Source organism: Physella acuta, unplaced genomic scaffold (genome assembly GCF_028476545.2).
Source record: "Physella acuta isolate Inbredline_101_S28 unplaced genomic scaffold, ASM2847654v3 ptg000038l, whole genome shotgun sequence".
Lineage (NCBI taxonomy): Eukaryota > Metazoa > Mollusca > Gastropoda > Physidae > Physella > Physella acuta.
In genome coordinates, this window is record NW_026731558.1 from 148,451 (window position 1) to 175,628 (window position 27,178).

At 36.3% G+C, this 27,178-nt stretch overlaps 1 protein-coding gene across 4 annotated transcripts; it reads left to right on the forward strand.

The window, feature by feature from the left end:
* Positions 1-143: 143 nt before the first annotated feature.
* Positions 144-21,193, forward strand: LOC131943657 (gamma-tubulin complex component 6). Of its 4 annotated transcripts, XM_059303864.1 has the most exons (32): positions 144-281; positions 4,146-4,315; positions 4,742-4,866; positions 6,068-6,183; positions 6,413-6,501; positions 6,724-6,784; positions 6,876-6,932; positions 7,181-7,308; positions 8,375-8,417; positions 8,632-8,783; positions 8,996-9,203; positions 9,662-9,957; positions 10,296-10,365; positions 10,477-10,586; positions 10,689-10,780; positions 10,920-11,059; positions 11,199-11,341; positions 11,968-12,059; positions 12,804-12,892; positions 13,141-13,256; positions 13,357-13,522; positions 13,943-15,074; positions 15,332-15,412; positions 15,506-15,668; positions 15,854-15,995; positions 16,114-16,270; positions 16,630-16,667; positions 16,801-16,933; positions 17,617-17,671; positions 19,626-19,787; positions 19,997-20,193; positions 20,326-21,193. In XM_059303864.1, exons 2-32 carry the CDS (start codon positions 4,146-4,148, stop codon positions 20,421-20,423), a joined length of 4,821 nt encoding a protein of 1,606 aa, XP_059159847.1. In that variant the 5' UTR covers positions 144-281; the 3' UTR covers positions 20,424-21,193. The 4 variants fall into 4 exon arrangements, with proteins under 4 accessions (XP_059159847.1, XP_059159864.1, XP_059159855.1 ...); XM_059303881.1 differs by lacking the exons at positions 19,626-19,787; positions 19,997-20,193; positions 20,326-21,193 and adding an exon at positions 19,348-19,619; XM_059303872.1 differs by lacking the exons at positions 19,626-19,787; positions 19,997-20,193; positions 20,326-21,193 and adding an exon at positions 17,990-18,295.
* The last annotated feature ends 5,985 nt before the right edge of the window (positions 21,194-27,178 follow it).

Sequence of the window (27,178 nt, forward strand, 5' to 3'; positions counted from 1 at the left end):
CTATATTATCAAGAGATAATGATAAAATGTATTTTCATCAAACAGTTGCAATGGAAAATAAATTATTATTTTGTTCCTAATTTCAACAAGAAGTGTGTATTTTACTTTCAACTTTCGATTTCCATTTCTAAATTTAGATAATAATATTTGAGAAGCAGCATTCAAAATAGCACACAGATCTTTATAGAATAAAGATCATCCTTTTGTTTTTAATTCTAGATCTATTTAGATCTAGATCTAGTATATCTAGAATCTCATGGAAATTTTTCATTTGAAGTAAAGTAAGTTTTTGTTCACTGTCAGTGAGACAATTTTTTTTCCATTTCATTTCAAATTCATTTTCATATCGATCTCGATCTCGCTCGATGTATTGTTTCCAATCATTTCAAGTAAAAACTCGTCGTTGAAAAAATGAATTGATGAATTCGATGAATGAAAAAAACACAAAGATATCTAATATCTAGAAATCTAGACTAGATCTAGATTATAGTTTATTAATATTAGATTAGATCTAGTCACTAGTCTCTAGATTAGATCTATTTCAGTATTAATCTAATCACTTTTCTAATCTAACTAGGCATGCTGCCCAGCTTCGCTTAGGCTTTCGAAAACATTGAGAATTTGAATGCTTAATTAATTCGCCCGAAGGTCGGTCTACGACCTCAAGAGTTATGAAGAGGTTCCTCCGTGGACATTTTTTTTCGATTTATAGCTCATATAAGGTACCGGTCAGTCGAGGTCAGTTTTGACCCCCACATCGTAGACTTTTCGGCCAACCGGCCCCCGTGTTCTGTCGCACCAAGGCAAGATCATGCCAAATTTGAAGCGCCTGCGGCGCCGGGAAGTGCGCTATCGGACACCCGACAATCTAGATCTAGATCTAGATTCCTAATAGAATTTTTTTTTAAGTTTAGCCCGAGCATAATAAAAAAGAATACATTAACCAAGTTGACTTGCTGTGTCTCGAACCCGCACCACCTGCGTGGTTTAATGTACACTAACATCTCCGCTATTTAGGCATCTTATAAAATACGGAGAATGAAACACGTATTTTAAAATCTTAACTTACGCGAATATGCCTATTCTTTCAAATTAATTTTTTATCCCAAATTAGCCAGTTCCAAACAAAGATTTTGTATAAAATAAATAAGTCTTGAAATAGTTTAGTCCTAATATAGAAATTTATTTTTGGAATTGATTTTAGAGAAGTTAGAGTCTAAATCTAGATCTTAGTTAGCGTCTACGTCTAGATCTAGTTATTGCCTAGATTTAGATTTAGATTTAGTCTAGATCTAGAATCCAAATACATAAAATAAATTTTATGAGTTTAGGCCGGAAAAATTGTATTGTATACATTTCATAGTGTACGTAGATCTAAATCAAATTTGAATGAAATAGTTCACTTCTTTTCATTCTAAACACGGCAGATGACGTCATTAGTTAATGTATAAGCAATAGTGACGTCACAGTTTTATGCGTTCTTTTTCACATATATTAATGCTTTTCCGGTTGCATAAATAATACTGTTTCTCTACATTCGAATACGCCTTTAATTTTTATTTTTCTTCTTTAACTAAAATTGTGGTTATACATTTAAAACATCTAACATATTATTTTCAACAAAAGTCCGTATAAAGTTCTGCATATATCGCTGCCGTTTCTGACGTGATGTCCGGCGAAAATATTTTGCGGACAGACAGAGAGAGAGAGAGAGAGATGTGCGAACGTGGGGATTTATATATTAGGATATTGTTAGGCCTATAATTAATACTAATAATTAATAAATGATGATTCTAACAAACTTAAAAAACTCCCCACTAAATACTAGATCTAGATCTAGTAAGTAGGCCCCTACTAAGTAGTAGTAGGTCTAGTAGTACTAGTAGTACTACAGTAATCTACAACTAGATCTAGTAAGTATTAGATCTAGATCTATAGGATAAGGCGATAGGATTTTGCATTAGGGTAAATATTAGTAAACGAGAAAAATGGCCTGTTGAGGAAGGATACAATGGGCGCTAGGTTGATAGTGCTGTCTATTCTCTATAAACTAAAACTAAAACCAAAATCACCATCTTAATTCAATTTAACCGGAAACAAAAAATGACATAGAAAACGGATTTTTATCCAGAATTGGTACTTTAATTTATACAAAATATAGTCATAGGCGTATCCCTAAACCATGCACCTAATCTCATTCATGACAAAAGTCGCATTTAGAGTTTCTTTCAGGCAACTCTACTTGGGAGGAGGGGGCTCCCCCCCCCCCACTCCCCAAAACATGTCTACCGTCCCATTCAAGGAACTATAATTATATACTTTTTCCAGTGTCCGCCCCCTCCCAGAAAATTCTACCCCCGCCCCCCAAAAAATTCAACTACCCCCACACCTCGCCGGATAGGAAAAAGTCTGAAAGAAATACTGGTCGCATTTGTAGATCATACAAACTAAAGGAAGAATCTGGGCGGGGCGAACGGAAGAGATGCTTGAAAAAAAAACTGCACGCTAAACACTTTTTAGATTAGAAAAAGTTCCCCCCTCCGGGGAGGAAAAAGTCTGAAAGAAACACTGGTGTCGCGCTTAGCCACTACCCTAAGAATTGCATTAAAGAAATTGCAAGAAAACCACTTTTTAGATTAGACACATTAATTAGGCGGTAATTTTATTATAGAGTATCGATGAAGAAATTTCTTTTGAGTTGGGGAGGGGGGGGGGGGCTCAGATGTTCTTACGCGGGGGTGGGGCTTCGCCCCTACCCGAAGAATTGTATGAAAGAAACTCTTCACGCAAACCACTTAGATTAGACAAAATTGTCTTTTATTCAATGTTTACTCGAGAATTAATGACGTCATATTACTGTGTGCACTCTCCGGCTTGATATTATTTTCTACTCTATGCTAAATGTGACGTCATATTTCGTTTTCGTTTCACTGTGAAAGTTTTTAAATTGCTTGTGTTTTCTCTAGAGCGTTCTTGTCAGACAGATAGATAGACAGACAGCAAAATTATTAGTATTATAATAATAAAGTATACCAATGCACAGAACATTGCAAACATTACTATTACTATGATATGAAGGGAGTATTTTTTTCACTGCACATGCATAGTTTATTCTGGCTAGAATCAGCCTATAAATAATGCTATAAATTATTAAGAAGGTTCTGTAAATGCTCGTTTGGTGCCTTCATACTTCAAAAAGGTTTATACTAAGAACCACTTGTCTAGAATCTAGATGAAGATACTACTAGATAGTAGATAACTACAACTAGTTTTAGTAGTAAGAAAATGTAGTAGGCCTATCTAGATCAAGAGATCTAGATCTAGTCACTAGTCAAATCTAGTAATAGTAATCCTCATTGACAAGATTTCCATTCATGAATCTCTTTCCACCCCCCCCCCCCCCCTTTGAAAAATCCAATTGCTTTTAAGGCAACCCTAAAGCCTAAACCTTTATTGTAACCCTCCAAAAGTTCAACAGCAGCTTTTATTTATGAAGTAAAATAAGAAAGACAAGAGCAAAAAAAAAAACTCAGAGCCAAAAGGAATTGAAGCCATATCAGGAAAACAAGCTGACTGATGTGCAACCACTTTGACCACCTGAATTGTAACCACAACATGAAAAAGTTGAATGTCAAGCACAAAGAATTCTGGTGCATGCACATACACATCTACTGCGCTTAGTCTAGGGCCTTGGGAAGGCTGGGCGGTATGCAGTTTGCTCTGCATAGTCATTTAGTTATTTGTAATAGGAATAAAATATGATATTTTTCAGATTCAGAACAAAAGTATACATTTTACTAGTGTACAAAATGAACCGTGCATCAGCATCACAGTGGTCAAAAAACAGAACCATTATAATATGATTTTCACACAAGAAGATAATGATTATTTACTGCAAATCATTATTAATACCATTATGTTGGTAATGTTATCAGACCAGCTGATGTTCAATATATTATTATAATGTATGCATCCGTTTGTGTAGGTCTGGAGTTTGTTAGTATTAGTAATTAGTTTGTGTCACTCTCAGAAGCATAGAGAACAGATTTTATTTTGCATTGCCTAGTACAATTTTAATAATTTGAATTATGTACATTTTTAAAAAGTACTCTAGTTTTATATTCAATTTATATCTAATATTCTAGATGAACGAAACAAGTGTTCTGGAATTGATAAGTAGACTGTGCAACCTTCACATAGGACCAGCTCAAAGAGCTTACAGACAACAGCCTACTATTAGCAGAAGTGATTCCAAGAAAAGATTGAAAATCTTGGCATTTAATGCATTATTTTCATATTTATTTGACAAAAAAGTGTAAGTTTAACTTGGTGCATTATTTTAGATGTTTTCAAGTGAAACAGTAAATTACCTATTAGAGTGTATGGCTGCTTGTGTTCTGATCCCGGGCTCCAGTCCGAAGGATATATGTGGGTCCACCCTTCTCTGATGGGTATTTAACTCACATTGGAAAGTAAAGGCAACTGGGTATAGATCTAGTGCTTATTACAATATCCCTTCCTATGCCCAGATCACAGAAACAGGTGAGGTCTACTTCATCTTTTCAGGTTTGCACAGGTAACTTTTTTTTATTCATAAGGGCTGGGCATAGGTAAAAAGAGCACAAAATAACCCCAGATGTACATGGTGACATAGGATCTTACGTTGCCAGATTTTTATGCAATATCCATTACCTTTATTTTAGTTTTGCTGTCATAACAATTTTTTTTCTTCCATTTGCAGTGATGATAAAACAGTTTGTGACCATGAAGTTGAAACTATTTTACTAGAATTTTACAAACTACGCCTTCAAAGAAAATATGATGAGGCAGATAGGCTAGAATCATTGTTTAATCAACTGCAACTAGGTACTAAAGTCATATATATTTTTAATGACCTCATATTATGAACCTGACAATGCAGTACATTGGTACCTCAAGATATGAGTTTCATTTGTTTTATAACATTGCTTGTATGTCAAATTGCTGGTATCTCAAAGCAATTTTCTCCATTGAAATTAATTGAAATGCCATTAATCCGTTCAAGTTTTCAAAATGCCACTCCAGTTTTGGATAAACAAATTTTAAACAAGAAAAGTTTATTATAGTCTACATGAAAAACATTGTGTAATAACATAGTAAAGGATTATGCAAATAAATAAACCGTAAAACATGTTTTATAAACTGTATTTAATTTAAAAATCAGCTGACTTGAGCTTACTGAAGATGGTGGTAGAGGTGTTGTCTCAGTGTAGGGTGGAGTAGATACGCTGAGCTTCACTTTGTTCACTTACTCTTAATGCTAAGCTCTTTCTGTCACTTTTATTTACTTGCTCATTACACTCAAAATGCTCTACTTTATCCCTAAACTTAACAGAACTTAAATTTTACCAACTATAATTGACCCTAAATGTTACAATATGTTTTGTTCATTTTGTTTAATTTTTATCACTGCTTTTCTCTACACTGGTCTAACCTTTGTTTGCCACACTTTCCTCCCTTTCCCCACTTTTAACACCCATTTAAATAAACCTTTCTAAGGTTTGTTTTTCCTCCCTGTTCTGCAACTTTTCCAGGGTGAACTTTTAAATCAGCTAATCCGGTTTCTCGTATCTCAAAATTTTTGTTTGTATGTTAAAGCAAATTTTAGCTCACTTGACAGCTCAGATGTAAAAAATGTTTTATGTCGGGGCACTCAATATGTCAAGGTACCACTGTATAAATTATTCTATATTTATTTAAACCAATAGGATGTTTACTTAAATGTAATTAATAAATGAGGAATACCAATGAGAAGGATAGTACATCACAGTTTTAACAAAACACAGACAACTCTGATAGTGTAATAGACGGTGACATGGGAGATAAGGCAGGTTATTGTATTAACAGTTGGTAATTTGCACTAATTCCTTATCAAAGAAAAACCTCACAAATAGTTTTTACATAACTCAAGGTGTTAAGAGGATAATTATTTTCCACTCACACTTGTTTGCCCGTAATAAAGGCATTTTATAGTTGCAAAAATTCAAATTTTTTAATTTGATGATGTTGTACTTTATCTTTCCTTCAGAAGACAATACAGAAATTCGGCATGTTTTAAGGTTTTTGATAGCATTAAAAGACACCAATGACTCACCACAGACACAGGAAGCAGGCTTTCATTTTCCTAAAACAAAAAAAGAAAAGGTAAAATATGATAACTTTTAGGCGCCTAAATGCGACATTCATATAGCATTTTAATTATTCAGGTCTCCTGTGCAAGCTAGCTAACTCAAACAAATAAACTGATATCTAATTAAATTAAATATTTATTTTTTAACCATATTATGTTTTAATATAGACAGCTGTTGATAAAATAAATCATTGTCCAAATATTTATACTTTTCAGCATTATGTGTTGTTTTACTTTTTTCAGAATGTGGAGCACTATTTCTCACAGCCATTGTGTTATGGAGATTTAAAAATGTCCCTCAGTTCTGGCCACTATTATTTGCATTATCCCAGGTATTGTTTCTTACTCCAGCACATCTTTAATATCATTAGCTCTGCTTCTTACACAGTGTTGGATATAACTTGGCCTTTTTTTACTCTATGATGTAGCTTGCAACTAAGCAGACTTATTTGTATTTTGTCTCTTTAAAATGTGGTTTTATTTTCTGCATGCTTAGTGTTACATTATAACTGCTCTATGATCCAGTCTAGCTTGTCCTTTTTACTTTTGTTTAGGGAGGTGTTTGAGAAACCTTTCCCAACTGTGATGATGACAAACGAGAAGCAAATTTATTCTGTGAGTATGCCAGTTATTTTTTCTTTATTTGTGTGTGCACTGTTGTTCATGTTTAACTTGTCATTACAACATTAAATAAAAACTTCCCCAGGCATTTGATTCCCTGCCTGGACAAGGTTTGGGGCCGGACTGTCTCTTTACTACAAAGGTATGTGACAAAAACACAAATAAGTGATATTTTTGTTTACTACAAAGGTATGTGACATTAACACAAATAAGTGATATTTTTTTTTACTACAAAGGTAATGTGACAGTAACATAAATAAGTGATATTTTTTTTTACTACAAAGGTAATGTGACAGTAACATAAATAAGTGATATTTTGTCACTACAAATGTAATGGTAATGTGTATACAGAAAATATTATATATAACTCTTCCTTGTATATTTTTGCAGTTTTTACTGGATGACTGTCATGAGCACATAACTCACAATTCTTTGTTTGGTGGGTTAATGCAAGGAAGAGTTACTGACCTTAATATGCTACTACAGCTGCCTGACCTTTCACTGGATCCTCAGATTAGGTGAATTGATACATTTGTATTGTAGTATGTTGACTTGATGTTGTAAAACATAACTGATCATATGACAGATTAGGTGAATTGATACATTTGTATAGTAGTATGTAGACTTGGTGGTGTAAAACTTAATTGATTGTATGACAGATTAGGTGAATTGATACATTTGTATTGTAGTATGTTGACTTGATGTTGTAAAACATAACTGATCATATGACAGATTAGGTGAATTGATACATTTGTATTGTAGTATGTAGACTTGGTGGTGTAAAACTTAATTGATCATATGACAGATTAGGTGAATTGATACATTTGTATTGTAGTATGTTGACTTGATGTTGTAAAACTTAATTGATCCCATGACAGATTAGGTGAATTGATACATCTGTATTGTAGTATGTAGACTTGATGTTGTAAAACATAACTGATCATATTACAGATTAGGTGAATTGATACATTTGTATTGTAGTATGTAGGCTTGGTGGTGTAAAACTTAATTGATCATATTACAGATTAGGTGAATTGATACATTTGTATTGTAGTATATAGACTTGGTGGTGTAAAACTTAATTGATCATATGACAGATTAGGTGAATTGATACATTTGTGTTGTGGTATGTAGACTTTTTGTTTTAAAACTTAATTGATCCCATGACAGATTAAGTGAATTAATACATCTGTATTGTAGTATGTAGACTTGATGTTGTAAAAACTTAATTGATCCTATGAAGAGTTTTTTAGTAAAGGATTTGAAATACTTTCTTTTTACAATTTTAGTCAGGGTTAAAGATATTTTAGAAATGTATTAATATATACCTTTTTAGAAATAATCATAATTCATTTTTAACAACTTAATAATGGTATATATTATACATCATAATACTAGATTATACTTGTTGCATAGCTTCCATATGAAAGTGTACAATTTTGTAAGAGTTATCTAAAATTCATCAGCCTTCACTAGCCATTAGACCAGTTGCCAGTGGATATAAGATATGAGTTGTGTTTACAAAAGTTTAAGGGATCTTGGTGAATAATGCTAACCACTTTTAATTTTTATAATTTTCTTTAGAATCCCAGAGCTTCAGCCAAGAAAATCTTCTTCACTAACTGAGGTAACAGTCAATTATTGAACTATTTATTAGAAATTATATTGTTATCTCTCTCACAAGCCTTTCTAAAGGCAATAGGGATTTAGTTTCTCACTGGGTAAGGAAAGGATTGTATCTAGTAGGGAGGGGTGAGGAGGTGTGGCATTAAGAAACATCTGTAAACATTGTTCCTGCTCTATTTGTCCAGCTAATGAATGGTCAGATAACTTTTCCCCAGATGTCAGAAGAGTCTGGTCTGGGCAGTGGCAGCGCTTCCATGTCCAGCTCTGTACTCACCATGGAAGGACACAGTGGCTATGACGACAGCATCTGGGAGAAAGCTCTGACTGACCCCAGGTCCAATCACTACACCTGGGAGTGGATAGGATAGTAGGACATTATTTTTACATTTACTTTATACAATTTTCTGTCTTTGACTAAAGATAAAAAATCAACAATTAGCCTATCATGAGTTTACTCATAATTATACCATTGTCTTATCGAACCCAATCATGTCACTAGGTAGGGTGCAACAATTTCCCCATCTTGCCTTGCTTTGTTACTGGTATAGCCTAAGACAAACTGTAACATTTTACCATCAGTCAGCCTGGAAAAACAGAGAAGCCATTCCTGACAGAAGCAGGACCAGCTGCGTTTGATGTTCTGATCAGGCTAAAGCTGCGGGTGTCCACCATACTGTGTCCAGATACTGATGTTGTTCCTCTAGTGACTGTCCAGCCTGACAAGCTGGTTCAACATATTCTACTCATGCTTATTGGTGTACCATCCAACAGTTTCTCATTCAATCACGTTAGTATCCATTTTACTATTTATACAAATGGTTTTGTTTGCTGCTAAGCTACTTTATTCTAGAAAACAATTTTTTCTTCCAACTTTTTAAATTGGATAAAATATTAATTACTAATTATTGACTTTAGTTATATGACTAAACTGGTTTCTACATCAGCAGTTTAAAATATTTCAGAGCACCAGTTGTTTTGAGATAAAATATTGATGAATTATTGATTGTAGTTATATGACTAAACTGGTTTCTACATCAGCAGTTTAAAATATTTCAGAGCACCAGTTGTTTTGAGATAAAATATTGATGAATTATTGATTGTAGTTATATGACTAAACTGGTTTCTACATCAGCAGTTTAAAATATTTCAGAGCACCAGTTGTTTTGATGATAAAATATTGATGAATTATTGACTGTAGTTATATGACTAAACTGGTTTCTACATCAGCAGTTTAAAATATTTCAGAGCACCAGTTGTTTTGATGTTGTTGATGGCCTCCATGTGTCTGGAATATCTCCAGAAATGCTGAAAAATTTTCTGACTGAATTTTTACACTGTGGGACATTTTACGTGCGACTGACCCATTTTTCTCAGCCACCCGTGCTCAACTCATTCTACACAGGGGGTCTCATATTCCAAGCCTTTACAGGGGCCATAAGGAAAGTGCTGAACCATTATACAGCAGCCATTCTCAGTATAGCACATGACATACAGCTACTGCAGCTGAAGGTTCACATGTATAAGGCCATGCAGCAGATCAGGTATTTACTGCATGTCTTTTAAAAAATTATTGTTTGTTTCCTTTAACAATTTGAAATTAGAACAAAAAAAAGCATAAACAGTGTGATTTTTAAAAAATAATATAGTATTGTAATAACCAAATCTTCTATATTATCATGTTCAACTGGCCTTATAAAAAACTAGTGTTTACATTTAGTACGTGATTGAATCTAGAAAAACAAACAAAAATATCTTCAATATTTTAATTATTGCAAATTTATGTATTTGTTAAAATAACATGTTGATTTCTATTTGTGTTCAATTGTTATATTAATGTTGAAAAAAACCTTTAAAAAAACGCTATTATTTTAAACTCCAGGTATTTAGCAGAGTTGTGCCAGTGTCATGACAAGCCTCCTCCCCATGTGGCACCTGGAAATTTTCCAACAGTGAGTTCTGCCTTTCTTTGTTTTCCATCTCTAACATGTTTGTAAATGCTACATCAAGTCTGATTGTATCAGCTGTTGATCTCATTGCTCTCCCCTTCTCTCCTGCTGCAGGGGATGAAACTCTTGTCCTACCTGTATGCTGAGGCTGCAGTCTCCTCCAGTTCCCCCCACTACTCCATGCTGCTGTCCATACTTCAGACCTCATGGACACCTTTTATGTTGTAAGTTGGTCTAAGATTTCATTCTTTACACTTTGATAGTTAGATTTTAATTGCTAGGGTTACTAATATTAACCTGATTTAAAATTATGTTTTCTATTTCAGGTTTATCAGAAATTGGGTATTCCATGGTGTCCACAGGGACTATTATGAAGAGTTCATGATTCAGATTGATTTGAGTTGTTTGGAAGCAAGAGGTAGACCAATCAGAAAATTATATTTTCCTATATGGCTTATATCATATCTTAAGGATTAAAAAAAATATAAATTTATACATATTAAAACCTTGTATTTTTCCTACATGGGCTAAAAAGATTTTGAAATGTTTTGATGCAGATGAAACCTATTGGACCAGAGCCTACAGCTTGTCTCCCAACTATGTGGAAGATGGAATTCCAGAATTTCTCAGAGAAATTATTAATGACATTGTCACCTGTGGCAAGTCTATCAACTTGTTACGTATCTGCAGCCCTCAGGTTAGGAACTCTCTAGCTTCTGGAAACTGTTTTCTTTTACTTATTGTATCTATTATTGTATCTATGTTATGGTTCAATACATATAATAGTTCTTGAGATAATTCATCTGATTTAACATATATTTGTTTCATATTGTCAGCATTTCATGTGTAATGTTACTGAAAGTGACATCCCACCAGTCACCATCACATTTTCTCAAAAAGACTTAAAGATAACAGAAAGATATTGTCAGGTTTATGTGGCTCGTATGAGACAAATTGCCAGGCAAATTACAGTTGACAGGTTGGCCTGAATTTTCTTTAAACTAAAATGTATATGTTTATTATTCCCTTTTAATGTATATTTGTTTTTAAATTTAATATCAGTCAGGTTTTACAGATGTATATTTATTTTTAAACACATATATCAGACAGGAGATTTTAGACATGTATATTTATTTGAAAACATCTATCAGGCAGGAAGTTTTAGAGATGTATATCTATATATATAATTCTCCTCTTCGAGCCGTTAGAAAACAAGCTGCAAACGCTCTCCCTACCTCCCCACCTCTACATGGTTTTAGTGAGCTGTGTTCACTCTAAATGTTTATTTACAAGCAGAGCCAACGATTTTAAACGTAGGGGGGGGGGGGGGGAGGGGGGGGGGAAGGAAGGGGGGGGTTATGGTCCTTAACGAGCTACTTATAGTGTTTTAAAGAAATATTTTCAGTGTCAGCGTTGGTACTGTCGAATTCACAAATTATGAATTATTGAAAATTAGAAACAACTATATAGCGGCGTATGTTATGCAGCGGGCTGGCTCGTTTATTTTAATACATATATCAGGCAGGAAGTTTTAGAGATTTAAATTTATTTTAATACATCTATCAGGCAGGAGGTTTTAGACGTGTATATTTATTTTAATATCAGGCAGGAGATTTTAGAGCGAATTGAGAGAGAAAAATTGGAGCTGCAGCAAACTGCCAGACAAATGGCTGAGAATGAAATCAAACGACTACAGGGTAGGAAACTTTTCTTGTCTCCCCTATGTTCTATTGGAGGGAACTCTATGGCAGCTTTGAATTTAGTTAAAACAGATTTGTTTTTTAAACTTTACAGTTTTCTTTTTTTTAAATCGTTAACAAAATTTTTTTTAATTCGAATGTGTTCATAACTTTGTATTTTAGCTTGAAAGAAAACTTTGTAATTTAACTAAACAAAATTTTTTTCTTTAATTTTCAAAAAAAGTTTGACATTTATTTGAAACTTTTTGGGGTCGGCGTGGTCGAGTCGGTAAAGCTCATGGTTGCTAAACCGAAAAGTCTCGAGTTCGAACCCTCGGGCAGATGAGGCTCGTTAGCTGGGGACAGCCACTCTTCTAGGAGAGACAACTCCAAAATTAAACAACTGCTGCCTTGTAGTTTGTTCTTGGTTGGACAAAGGCTATGGAAGCAAATCCAAAAAGAAAAGCAGGCTGAAATCGGAGTCAATGGCCTCAATGGCGCATAACCAGTTGACACGTAACGCTTAATTGTGTTGGAGGCGTGGTCGAGTCGGCAAAAAGTTCATGGTTGATAAATTCGAACAAAGTTCAAACCCACTGGCAGATAAATCTCGATCACCTTCAACACTAATAATTAAGAACGAAGAAGAAGAAGAAGATTTGAAACTTTGTAATTAACTTTGATAGAAAGCTGTATTTAAACTTTGTATTTAATTTTGAAAGAAAACTGAATTTTAACTTTAAAAATTTTTTTGTATGTTAGGACAAATTGATGAGAGGAGAAGGCGGGTGAAAGCTAAACAACGTGTGGAACTGGACAGACTGAAACAACAAATGGAGACTGATATACAAGTAAACTTTTGTACCAGCTTTCTATACGTTTTTTTGATGGTTCATCGCTAATACATCAGATTTGTATTCCTTCATAAACAGCAATAGCTAAACATTTCAATTTAATTCTAGTTTTACTAAATTCAGTCTAAATAGTGTAAAGCAGCCAATGCTATTTGAATTGCAATTTTTGGTCTGTACAAAAAATCTTAACCTAAATGAAGAATTGAAAATAAAGATTGATTGTATAATTTAATGTCAATAAATAGAGGCGTTCAGATGAGAAAAAAGATGAAAAAGAACGAGACAAGCAATACATGGCACAGCTGAATAGAGAGGAGGAGGCACTTTCACAACAGGAGGTTGAGCTAGAAAAGAAAGCCAGGTTGGTTATTATACTCGCTAGTTTTCTGTTGAGTACAACAAAAGTATGTTGTTACGGTAGAATATCCTATTTAAGTTTTTCAAACCACTTGTTTGTGCAGGGAAGAGTTGGTGGCATACTACACAGAGCTGGGGGAAGAAGCCATGCACAGAGAGAGAGTTGCCTTGTGGAAGGTCAGGCGACATCAGCTTGGCTATGCCAGGTATCTCTTCTTGAAGGCTGATGCTGAAAGATGGCGTAAGGAATACCAGGACCATCTTGGAGAGGTCAGTTGTATGAGTTAGTGCAGTGGTCAGTGTTTTATCTTTAAGTTAGTGCAGTGGTCAGTGTTTTATCCTTAAGTTAGTGCAGTGGTCAGTGTTTTATCTTTAAGTTAGTGCAGTGGTCAGTGTTTTATCTTTAAGTTAGTGCAGTGGTCAGTGTTTTATCTTTAAGTTAGTGCAGTGGTCAGTGTTTTATCTTTAAGTTAGTGCAGTGGTCAGTGTTTTATCTTTAAGTTAGTGCAGTGGTCAGTGTTTTATCTTTAAGCTAGTGCAGTGGTCAGTGTTTTATCTTTAAGTTAGTGCAGTGGTCAGTGTTTTATCTTTAAGTTAGTACAGTGGTTAGTTTTTATCTCTAAGTTAATGCTGAGGACAGTTTTATTTTTCACTTAGTGTAGAGTTCAATAATATTTGATACCTCTACAGGATGTTGTGGATGCTGTACTGTCCCCCACCCTCCCTAGCTGGGCCATGCGCTCAGCTGACGGCACAATAGAAGTTACAGATGAAGGGGAGGTAACTCTCCCAACATGGGCCCTGAGAGATAACTACACACTTGTGAGAGGGGACTCCTATTCTCCAGATATCATCAGTTCCTTACCCAACTGGGCTAAAAGAACAGTTTATCCTGAGAATTTCCATCCCATGTTTATCACAGAGGACCATGGAAGTGATGAGGATAATGTGCCTGAAGCACAGTTTGATCCAGCAGAGCAAGGCACAGACAACCTGAGGGGAGGGGATGCTGGTCTGGCTGTAACCAGTCAGACATCAGCTGAGGAATCTATACAGAAAAGTAAAGTGACCTCCCACCCTTCTAGAGAGAGTGAAGAAGAACCAGCTGTCCAGCACACCCATCAAGTTGAAGGCAAGCACGTCACAGAGGAGACAGTCGCCAGTGAGGACAGCAAGCCCAGCATCAAGATGGTGGAGGGGGCCAACATCCTGCAGGAGAGCCAGCCTGCCAGGACAGTCCAGCACATCAAGACATCCTCCACCATGTCAGCCTCCAGACAGTCTCAGCCTGCAGCCCTCAAACCTCATCTCAAGTTCTCTGCTGGCAAACAGGTCAATCAGGAATCTGTAGGGGAGAGAGCCATGATCCCCAGGAAGCAGCGGTCATCCAGTGGTCAAGGTGTGTCCTCAGAGACAGAGTCCAAACTATGGGGGATTAAAAAAGCCAGCGTGTTTGGACATGTCTCTCAGCTGTCCAACGCCAATTATGTCGTCACCATTCCAAAACTCCGGAGACAAAACCAAAGACATGCCAACATGGAGTCTGACTACAAAGAGTTTTTGATCAAACCTGGAGTGCGCATGAACAAAGCCATGTCAGCATCTCAAGAAAGCCAAGCTGTTTCAGGGGATCAGCGCTCACACATCCGCACTTATGCACATCGTAATGCAAGCACTGAGTCCCAGCAGGTTGATGAAAATGTTGTGCGCAGACAGAAGTTTTTAGCCCGCAATGCAAGTGGTCATTCCTCAGATTCCACCGTCCAGAAACTTTTGTACCCGGAGGCTCGAAGGTTAAACACAGTCCAGGAGGATGTTGTAGGTGAGTGATTTGTGTGTTAAGTGGGATGTTGCGAGTGAATGATTTGTGTGTTAAGTGTGAATGATTTATCTGACCAGTTTATAAATGATCAATAGTTACCAGAGATAAATCTTCTGAAACATGTTGGGTACAATGTTTGAAAGTTTGATGTTAGTCTTAGATTTTAATATGGACAACTCATGCTAACTAGCTTCTGGTTATAGCAGTTTTTTGTATTGCTGACAATTTGTATTGAAATGATGGCACCTTTTCTTCAGATGGTGAGTTGGGGGGAATCACTTTACAAGCAGGTTTGCCCTATCAACTGGAGAATTACCAGACTGAATACACAAGGCTAGGTGAGTACTGACTTGTCTGAACTGTTTTATTGCTATAGGAAATGTGGGCACCAACCTGACACAAACATATTGCATGAGAAATTCTTTCTCCAGATGAGGCTCCATGTGTAGACCTGATGTCCGGCATTGTTGTGATTGACCTGGGCAGTTACCTGGTCAGTCCTGTGGCCACCAGTGAGGATGAGGTTGAGGCTTACAAGAACACACCACTGCCTGTCCTGCTCACACGCTCCATAGCAGCACCCATACGAGCTCAGTAGGAATTAACACAGTTCTAGCTAACAACTTATTACATCTTTTATTTTATCCTCCCATACTGTTAATTACTCCAATACACACTAGCTTAAACTTCAAACACCTTCACAAATGAACCGCTCATTAGCACCATATAGCAATGATGTTGATTGTAGTGGTTGTTGAGATTGAACCTATATTTGACAGGATCTCCCTGGTCAACACTTCAATCATCAACTACTTTACATCAGAGCTCAAGGTTGATCAGCACTTTGAAGCTATCAGGCGATATCTTCTTATGGCTGATGGGGACTTTGCTGAAATTCTGGCCAACATCTTGTTAGAAAAAGTAAGGGTTAGGGTTACTTTGGGTTTGAAGAAAATTCAGATCTTCTGTTAGTTTTGATGTAAAATAATTTTGGACTGGTTGGTTTTCAAATCATCTTTATTTAACTCCATGTTTTCAGCTGTCCACCAACCCGCTGCCCCAAGAGATCCTAAACCCTGTATTTTTGAATGGTGCCCTGACCAAAGCCATCAGATCCTCCATACATTCAGATGATGAGTACACAAAACACCTCAGCTTCGCCCTCAAGTTCATGCCCTCTGTGCTCATGCCTAATGGTAAAGTTTTGCTTCTTGTACCAAATATTTGAGTTTCGTATTCATGTTCAGTGGTAAAGTTTATTAACCATGCCTGGTGCTAAAAAAAAATTTCCGCACCGAATGTTCACATTCAACATACATCTTCAATGGTAAAGTTACTGTTAAAACAAATAAAATTTAAGAAGATAAAAGAACATCCAGCTTTAAAGTTGTTTGCTTTAATCCCGGTTGTAACTTCATTATTTGAGTAGATATTATGTAAAAAATTTTAACCCAATTAGAAACTTCATTAAATAAGTATGTCTTAAATTTCTAAACCCCAATGGTAACTTTATCATTTGAGTATACAACTTGAAAACTTCAAAATTTATTTTCAGCCCCCAACTCTCTACGGTGTCTGGAGCTGAGATACAATGTAAGTTTCTGTACTGTATGTTTAAAACAAGGTTTGGCTAGATGAATGTTTGCTTGTCTGGTTTAAACTCTATACCATGTGTGTAGTTTTCAAGTTCCACAGTCGGGCTAAGGTTCTTGCTTGTGTCCTATAGGTGACGTGGCCACTGTGTGTCATACTCAGCAGCTCATGCATGGAGAAGTACTACTGCGTCTTTGACTTCCTGCTGCAGATCAAGAGAGTGGTCTGGGTCCTGAAGGATGTCTGGCACAGGCTAAAGAGAGACGGTCAGTCACATTTTTAACTTCTGTGGCTTTAAAACTTGATGGACACAGGGTTCATGGTTTAAAACTTGAGACAGGTCAAGTTAGACAGGTAAAGTCAGACAGGTCAAGTTAGACAGGTAAAGTCAGACAGGTAAAGTTAGGTCAAGTCAGACAGGTCAAGTCAGACTGGTCAAGTCAGACTGGTCAAGTCAGACAGGTAAAAGTGTTGCTTGCTGACCCATGGGATGACCTGCCAGGGAGGTAGACCCTGCCTACTAACCTGAAGGCTCAGGTCTTGGTCCATTGCCCAAGTACATAGATGTCCCTGGGTCTGACTAGGTCTGATTGGTACCTGACTTATGTTAAGGATAGTAAAGGTTGTTGGGCATAGATCTCACACTACTATTCCATTTCAGGTCTGAAATGGTGTCTTCTATTTTCATGCTAACCCAACTTCTGCTAAATAACATTTATTTTACTTTTCCTTTCACAACAAAAATAAAGTATTTATAATACCTTGAAGTGAGTTTGGGGGAAAAAATTTACAATAAAACAAGCACCAAGCGTAGGTATATTTTGCTTATAAAATTAAAAAATTTTGGGTCAACTTTTACAAAATTTAATTTTTAGGTGGGGTAAAAAGCAAATTACCTTTTTCTCTGTTTAAATTTTAAATATTTTTTCATTTGTCTCCCTTGCTTTAGCCTTGATTCACAAAGCAGGAAGTACCTCACAGTTTAGACACCTTCAGCTTCATCGGTAAGTACATTTACAATCTTTAGTGCTTTTTATCTTTTCGTTGCTATTGTAATTTGGTATTTGCTTCTTTTATAGAACTTTTGTTGAATTTTTGCAAGATATTAAATATTGTTACAGCCAGGAGATGGAGCACTTTGTAAAGATGATGTTACATCACATGTAAATCTTGTGTAAATTGTTTCAGCCAGGAGATGGAGCACTTTGTAAAGATGATGTTACATCACATGTAAATCTTGTGTAAATTGTTTCAGTTAGGAGATGGAGCACTTTGTAAAGATGATGTTACATCACATGTAAATCTTGTGTAAATTGTTTCAGCCAGGAGATGGAGCACTTTGTAAAGATGATGCAGGGTTACATCACATGTAAATCTTGTGTAAATTGTTTCAGCCAGGAGATGGAGCACTTTGTAAAGATGATGTTACATCACATGTAAATCTTGTGTAAATTGTTTCAGCCAGGAGATGGAGCACTTTGTAAAGATGATGCAGGGTTACATCACATGTAAATCTTGTGTAAATTGTTTCAGCCAGGAGATGGAGCACTTTGTAAAGATGATGTTACATCACATGTAAATCTTGTGTAAATTGTTTCAGGCAGGAGATGGAGCACTTTGTAAAGATGATGCAGGGTTACATCACATGTAAATCCTGTGTAAATTGTTTCAGCGAGGAGATGGAGCACTTTGTAAAGATGATGTTACATCACATGTAAATCTTGTGTAAATTGTTTCAGTTAGGAGATGGAGCACTTTGTAAAGATGATGTTACATCACATGTAAATCTTGTGTAAATTGTTTCAGTTAGGAGATGGAGCACTTTGTAAAGATGATGTTACATCACATGTAAATCTTGTGTAAATTGTTTCAGCCAGGAGATGGAGCACTTTGTAAAGATGATGTTACATCACATGTAAATCTTGTGTCAGTTGTTTCAGCCAGTGATGGAGCACTTTGTAAAGATGATGTTACATCACATGTAAATCTTGTGTAAATTGTTTCAGCCAGGAGATGGAGCACTTTGTAAAGATGATGTTACATCACATGTAAATCTTGTGTAAATTGTTTCAGCCAGGAGATGGAGCACTTTGTAAAGATGATGTTACATCACATGTAAATCTTGTGTAAATTGTTTCAGCCAGTGATGGAGCACTTTGTAAAGATGATGTTACATCACATGTAAATCTTGTGTAAATTGTTTCAGCCAGGAGATGGAGCACTTTGTAAAGATGATGTTACATCACATGTAAATCTTGTGTCCATTGTTTCAGCCAGGAGATGGAGCACTTTGTAAAGATGATGTTACATCACATGTAAATCTTGTGTAAATTGTTTCAGCCAGGAGATGGAGCACTTTGTAAAGATGATGTTACATCACATGTAAATCTTGTGTAAATTGTTTCAGCCAGGAGATGGAGCACTTTGTAAAGATGATGTTACATCACATGTAAATCTTGTGTAAATTGTTTCAGCCAGGAGATGGAGCACTTTGTAAAGATGATGCAGGGTTACATCACATGTAAATCTTGTGTAAATTGTTTCAGCCAGGAGATGGAGCACTTTGTAAAGATGATGTTACATCACATGTAAATCTTGTGTAAATTGTTTCAGCCAGGAGATGGAGCACTTTGTAAAGATGATGTTACATCACATGTAAATCTTGTGTAAATTGTTTCAGCCAGGAGATGGAACACTTTGTAAAGATGATGCAGGGTTACATCACATGTAAATCTTGTGTAAATTGTTTCAGCCAGGAGATGGAGCACTTTGTAAAGATGATGTTACATCACATGTAAATCTTGTGTAAATTGTTTCAGCCAGGAGATGGAACACTTTGTAAAGATGATGCAGGGTTACATCACATGTAAATCTTGTGTAAATTGTTTCAGCCAGGAGATGGAGCACTTTGTAAAGATGATGTTACATCACATGTAAATCTTGTGTAAATTGTTTCAGCCAGGAGATGGAGCACTTTGTAAAGATGATGCAGGGCTACATCACCAACCAGGTCATCCTGGTGTCCTGGCAGGAGTTCCAGTCTGACCTGGCTCAACCAATCGCAGGTCTGGATCAGCTGAGGACTCTCCATGAGCGCTATGTGGACAGGGCCATTTCAAGGTCAGTCAGTTTTTATTTTAAGTTTTAATACTTTCTTATACTCAACAGATTCTCATAGAAACCATAAAACCAAATTTAGTAATCATAAAAATAATCTAGACGTAAACAGAATATAGCAGGCTATATTTGGTTTCCCCAATTTTGGTTCAGTCCCAAATCACCATGACTACACACCATCACCCATGTTGTATAACCTTACCCTCATGCAGGTGTCTGCTGGACAAGAAGGCTGAGAGGGTCATGAAGATCATCCAGGACATTTTCTGTCTGATCCTCAAGTTCAGGTCCCAGCTGGTCAGTGCTACCTGGCAACAGGGAGATCAAGGGCAGGTCACTCACACAAACTTTGCTGCCCTGGTCAACACTTACCAGTCTTTTCATGTCTACAGCTTCTTTTTGTTTAAAGGTAGGAATGTTGGTTTAGGCTGTTACCAAAGTGGCTATAATAAATTAAAGAATGTGGAGGGGAGGGGGGGGGGTCACTTTTAATAAGCTTTACTTCCTACTTGGCTAATAATATTGTGATTTGACACCACAGTTGTTAACAGACTGTCACAGAAAGGCTACCAGCCACATCTTCAGGAACTTTTGCTACAGCTCAACTTTAATGGCTACTACACAGAGGCAGCCAGCTGATGACACTGTGACCTTTGTGATGCTGACCTTTAACCCTGGGGTCATTAAAACATTTGTTACAGCCCAAAGGCTATTGCACAAATCTGATGAACTGGTGACCCTGTGACCTTTAAACTTGAATTCATGTTATTAATTTGAGCTAGAGAGATAGGCGAAGGTTGGTCATAATGTTGACGCTATCTTTATTTGAACAAATATGTTTGATAAACACACTTTTCCATTTCTTAAAATTTCTCTAAAGACTTGAAGTGTTGATTTCTTGCCTCATACACTGTAACATTCTCCTACAGTTAAAAAATCAAAATGCCCTCCCTTAAATCTCCTGTCCAGTTTGCCATATTGATGTATCATGTTGGATTGGTTACAAATGGAAATGCCTTATTTTTTATCCTATCTAAATTTTGACAAAGTATTGTCATTTGAACAAAATATATCTGTATTATTGAATAGTAAATATTGTAATTTAAATAACATCTTTAAAATATATTAAATACAAGACTCATCTATGCAAAATGTTTTTCTATTAAAAAATGTCTTTAACCTTAACATTGACTCACTGATACAATCTATTGCTTTTTGTAATTCAATGAAACTTATTTATTTTTAACCATGCCCTGTTATTAATATGTCGTTTTGTAACATTACAAAAATTGTAAAATATTCTAATTGTAAAAAATCTAATACTGGTGAGTTTTTTATTAAACTCCCAGAGGACTGTACATCCTGTTTATGCACAAAATAATTGAAAACATAACATAAAATTGATTACAAAACACCAAACAATTGTGTTGCTTTTTGTTGAAGTTCAGAGTTTTTGAAGTGATGGATGAGCTACTTGATATGGTGAATGTTGTCTTGTAAAAGTATGATCTGCTAATGAAGTTCTCAAGAATCTTTGACATCATTATGGTAACTTATAGACACAAGTTATAGACACAAACCTTTTGGTATGGCACCAGAATGTGTTCTACAAGACTGCAGCTTATACCTAGACTCTAGCCCCAAAACACCCCACTGAGAAAATTGTATTGGGAACTTGCTAGTTGGTCTTGTTTGATGTGTGATTCATTCAGTGTAAAAAATATATTAAGAATGATGAAGAATTGACATCATCAGTTTGCTGCCAGGGCCAATAATTGTCATTTGAATGTCATGGCCTAGATATGACATGATAGATGCTCAGCAGTTGGATGTCATGGCCTAGATTCACCTTTCAAATATTCTAGATGCCAACAGTTGAATGTCAAGACCTAGATGTCAACTGATGAATGTTATGGCCTAGATGCCAACAGTTAAATGTCAAGGCTTAAATGTCAAGGCCTAGATGTCAAAAATTGAATCAAGATAACAATGGAATGTCAAATGCATATGAATGTGCCATACAGCGAAGGAAACAACTTGAAAATGTACAGCTGCTTATTTTTTTAACAGCTTCATTAACCGAGGTTTAGCTAACAGCACTTTAGTTGAAGTCGGTGTTGCGTTTCGGACAGTTTTCCTTAGCAGACTTTTCCATCAGTCTATTACTGTTCAGTTGGTTTTTTTTTTTTTTTTTTTTTGAAGTAGCGCATCTTCAATTTTAGAAACTTTGTCACAAATGAAGTTGTGAAACGAAACAAATATATCCCATAAAAACGGGCTGCTGCAGCGCATGCGCGATATGGTTGGTGCTACTCTAACTGGCCGTAAACGCCCCCCGGGAGAAAAAAACAGACAGCAGCAGATTGGATGTCACTCACACAAACTTCACCTGACAACCTTTTTTATTTGGCGTTCACCTGGTGGATTCTGGGTACGTGCTCAAGGGAAGCTACTCTGTGTTCCCGCGACTACAGACGGCCTGACTGTAGGAGCCAGATCGTGCCGTAGACAGTGTGGCGGCTGGATGTAAAATCAAACTTTAATAATTTATCTGGTTTAATCATTACCGTGGTTGAAGCCCTGGAGCCAGATAAAACCCTCGAAATAATGAAGATTGATATCATTTTTTAATGCAACGCCCTCATATGGCAAGTTTTTTATTAGTTTATCTGGCTAGATTTTTAACAGCATCTTGAAACTTTCTAGTTCAAAATACTCCAAAGTTCAGTGAAACATTAAAGGGGCTGAAATAAAAGGGGAATGCATCCCACAATTATTTTAGCCGTACCCTCTGTCAACACATTAGCTCATAATAATTTTTTTAAAGAGCTTAACGTGGATAACAGTTTATTTTTAGAATGTACTCAAAAGATGGAATTCAAAAACTTCTTTGATTGCCAGTATTTCTGTGTTTGCTAACACATAGTACCATACCAGGAAAACCACTTGAATAACTACATAACGAATACTTGTTGAAACAATCTAGAATCATATTTTTTCAGCCGAATACAGAAAAAAACCGACACACAACCAAATAACGAACTAAACTCATACATTTTAATTTTATGCTACTAATGGCGTACAACAGCGGTTAAACATTAGGTAAATAGTGGATAATACAAAAAGGTGAATTTTAAAATTATATTCGCGAAATGTAGGCTATTGAACTGTATAAACTAATCAAGCCGTGTGTTTGTAAACCATTGACTGTTAGTTGAACTCATTAGGAATTCGTCCTCTTACCCATAAAATATCACACATATAGTGTCTTATTCATGAAATACACTTTAAAATATGTAAGATATTTTACTTTTAAAGAAGTCTCAAAATTGAGTTATTTAATTTTGTATTTAAAAGAATAATACAGCAATAGAATTAGAACAAAATATAATTAATCTTTATAATAAACAATTAAATGTATTGATAATAAGCAAAATAAAACAAAATTGCTTTTCTTAATAAAGATTGGTCGCTCAAATGTAGATCTATATGAGGATTCAGGAGCGACAAATGCTTCTATTTAAAAAAAAAAAACAACCTTTTTCTTTCTTCTTTTCTGTGCTTTTAAAAGTTCATAATTATATAGTTTTTTAATTATTTATTTTATTTTCTATTTTTTTTAGTAATTCGTTCTTAATGAAGTCGCCACATACGACTAAAAATGTGCTTTCAAACCCTATCAGTTGCTTGCGACCTTTAAAAGACAATTATCTGCCCCTTCGTACCGCCCGTGATTGCTCTCATGCATGAAACCAACCAACCATGTCCAACAGTTCACCTCCCTAACCAAGCTGGTCGAGTGTTTGCTTGAGGTTAATCCGCTTGCTCTCTCCCCTTTTATTACTGAATTTAGTCATCTAAATACATTTTTAATGACTAATTTATATCTAATTACATCAACACTGTATACTAGCATTGTCTATAAAGAAGAACATATCAATGAAATTTAAACGAATTAATTGCACAAGAAATGGGTCAGAATTGATTTGCCAAAAAATCCGCAAACAAACAAACCAACTAACAGACACAGTAAACTAAATAGCGTAAAGAAAGTTGATGGAAGCTCAATCACTGGAGTGTTACTAGACCTGCTCAAGTACACACACAGTCATTTATTGTGTGGGTGTGTGGTTTGTGTGTATGAGCGTGGTTCGTGTGTTGAATATGGTTAGTGTGTGTAAGTTGTTTCGTGTGCGTTGCTTGTGTGTGTGAGTGTGGTTTATGTGTAAGTGTGGTTTGTGTGGGTGTGGATTGTTTTATTTTATACATGTGTACACTCCCTAATTGCTATTGGTCCAGCCAAATGTAAATCATTAAGTGGTGACCCACTGATCTTCTCAGTAAGAATCAGCGTGTTCATTCAAGGCATGCTATGGACCAATCATGATGCGAACAAGAAGCAAGGTAACATGTTTGAAAGTCAGTCGTATAGTTAACAAACAAGAAAAAAATTCGGCCAACCTTTAATCATCCATTCTAAAGTCTTACCCCCCCCCCCTCCACCATTGTCTTACATTCCCTCACTTTCACTTTCCCCCGCCTTCCATTGCCCCAGTCTAATATTTCTCCAAATCTTCAATTCCCCCGATATTACTTTTCCATTATTACTCTTTCCATTCTAGTCTTACATTTCCCCACCTCCGATCCTCCATTTGACCCCCCCCCCCCGCCCCATTTCCTCCACTTCCGTTTTCCGGTCCCCTATTTTCCCCCTATTAGACCCCCATTTGACAACAATTTCCCCACAATTGAACCCCGTTTCTCCAGATTTATCCCCCAATCCCCTCCATATTTGATCTCCCCATTTGACCCCCCCCCCATTTCCCCCCAGTTGAATTCCCTTTTTCTCACATTTGACTCCCCCCCTCCATTTCCCATACATTTGATCACTCTGCAATTCTCCACTTTTAAACCCCCCCCCCCCCATTTCCTCCCACTTGAACCCCATTTTTCCACATTTGACCCACAGTTTCCCCATTTGACCCCCTATCTGACCCCCCCCCCCCCACATTTTCCTCACATTTGATCCCCCATTTCCCTCACATTTGACCCCCCCCCCATTTCCCTCACATATGACCCCTCTTAAACCCGTCCATAACTCTCTCACCCCCTCTCCAGCACGCGAGCAGTTTTTGTCATCTCCACGAGACAAAGAGTGAGTACCTCGAGGCGAGGATGAGGGAACCGGGTGTCGCCAAGTGCTCGTCAGGGTTCCGCCTGAGACAGTGATGAGCCTTTAACGACCTTCAGCCTCCACCCGATGTTGTTGCTTCCCTGTGCAGCGGCTCCCGTTTCACCTTCGCCCCCGCTTCTTGGCGTCCCTCAACACCTATCGTTTTCTCCGCTCCTCTCTCGCTGCCCCCTACCTTTGAGCAATCTGCGCCGATGGCGAATCAATCATTGCTAATAGCTAAACCTGTTCGTTCATTGGTTATTAATGGCGTGGAATAAAGAAAACTGACAATACAATAGACACGGGAGGTTTTTTCTATCTCTTCGTTTTTTACTGTAACTAAATATTCCGTGGTTCAATTCTACTGCACGGTTGTTTCCCTTGCACCGTTAAAATACAATAGAGTTATGTTCTCCTTCTTTTTCTTTTTAAAACTATGTTTTTATTGTTTATTGACAACACAAAATTACCAATTTTTAAAGAAAGGGATGATAAAGAAAACATGTGACTAAATTGTTTACTGTTGCCTTGGTGATGAATGTTTCCTGAAGTTTCCTCTTCTAAACTTAAAAATGTGAATTGATAACTTTTTTTGTTAATGATTTTTTACTTTATATACCCAAGTCAGCAACGGTCCAGTCTGTTAGGTTTTTATTAACACACACCTAATGTATTAGCCATTATTTGTTTTTTTTAAGAATTAGCTTAGACATATTGCTCTACCTTTGTTTATAAAATTTAAATTATAATTCCATTATGTTTTAAATTTTACGCGTGAAAGTTTAGAAATAAAACGTTCATATTTTCCTTACTCTAAAAAAATTCAGCATTGTAAATATTTACTGATTAAATTAAAACAAGTTTTCGTTAACCTCTCTCTTTATTGCCTGGCAACCTTTTGTATGTAAATACTGTTTCACATGCTTGAAAATACCTGTTTTTATTAATTAACATCATATTATTTATCAATAAAAGTTAATACTAATTTGCCTACATGTATTACTGCAAATTCAACGAGTCTAAAATAAATAATTTACCTTGGTGAATCACTGCCTCCAATGTATTGGTTGTTTTATTTTTACAGCCACGCCTTTCCCCATGAAAAGGCTTGAAAACTGGTTCAAAATCTATATCTATATAATTATAATCATTCGAAATAAAAAAAATCTTTTTAAAAAATATGGCAGGCAATAATACTGAGATTACATTTTAAAAATTAAAGCTGTTTGGGTACTATCGATTGCACTAATTTCCATATTTAAAAAAAAAAATTACAAGCTTTTATTTAACTTGCTTTCTCTGTCTGTCGTCAGTATGTCGTCATAGATTGAAACGGGCGAGCGAAATTTCGGGTACTTTTAACTGACCGATTTTTTTAAAGTTGGCACGCAAGTCAAGACATGAAGACAATGAAATATGACATTAAATTTAAATTTTGAATTGATTAAAATTTTCTGAAATGAGTAGGCTGTCCTACTACTACTATTCCGCACTTTTACACGCTATTTAAATAACTGTAAAGAAAAGCCTGGTAAGCTTCTTAAATTTAAGTAAAGATTTTCAACAGATGATATAGTTACCCACGCTTTTCTTTACAGGCATATAAATAGTAGTGTATTATTGTATATATAAACAAAATCATTTATTTCCCCCTTTTTAGAACATTACTACATATTAAAAGCTTGTTATTAAAACATTCTAAGACAGACGAGGTCGGCAATCAGTATGGGCCATGAATCCCATGCTTTAGTATGGGCCATGAATCCCATGCTTTAGTGTGGGCCATAAATCCCATGCTTTAGTGTGGACCACGAATCTCATGCTTTAGTGTGGGCCATGAATCCCATGCTTTAGTGTGGGCCATAAATCCCATGCTTTAGTGTGGGCCATGAATCCATGAGTTAGCGTGGGCCATGAATCCATGAGTTAGCGTGGGCCATGAATCTCGTGTGTGTGCGGGCCATGAATCCCATGTTTTAGTGTGGGCCATGAATCTCATGCTTTAGTATGGGCCATGAATCCCATGTGAGTGCGGGTCCCTCAGGCGAGTCGCCAGTGTTTATCTAGAGCCGCGTCTCTGCGGCATTTCGCGGGAAGTTGATGTTGAGCCGCGCCCACCTTTCCCCTGCTCGCGCCTAGACATGTCCCACTGCGCATGACGGAATGTCTTTGAATAGACCGGCAACAGCAAGTGCACTTCATTGATTCCGTTTTAGACCTC

Coding starts and splice junctions, on each gene's coding strand:
- LOC131943657 (XM_059303864.1), top strand. CDS start 4,146: ATGAACGAAACAAGTGTTCTGGAATTGATAAGTAGACTGTGCAACCTT. Junction 13,257..13,356: donor GAGCTAGAAAAGAAAGCCAG/GTTGGTTATTAT, acceptor TTGTTTGTGCAG/GGAAGAGTTGGTGGCATACT. Junction 15,669..15,853: donor GCAGCACCCATACGAGCTCA/GTAGGAATTAAC, acceptor TATATTTGACAG/GATCTCCCTGGTCAACACTT.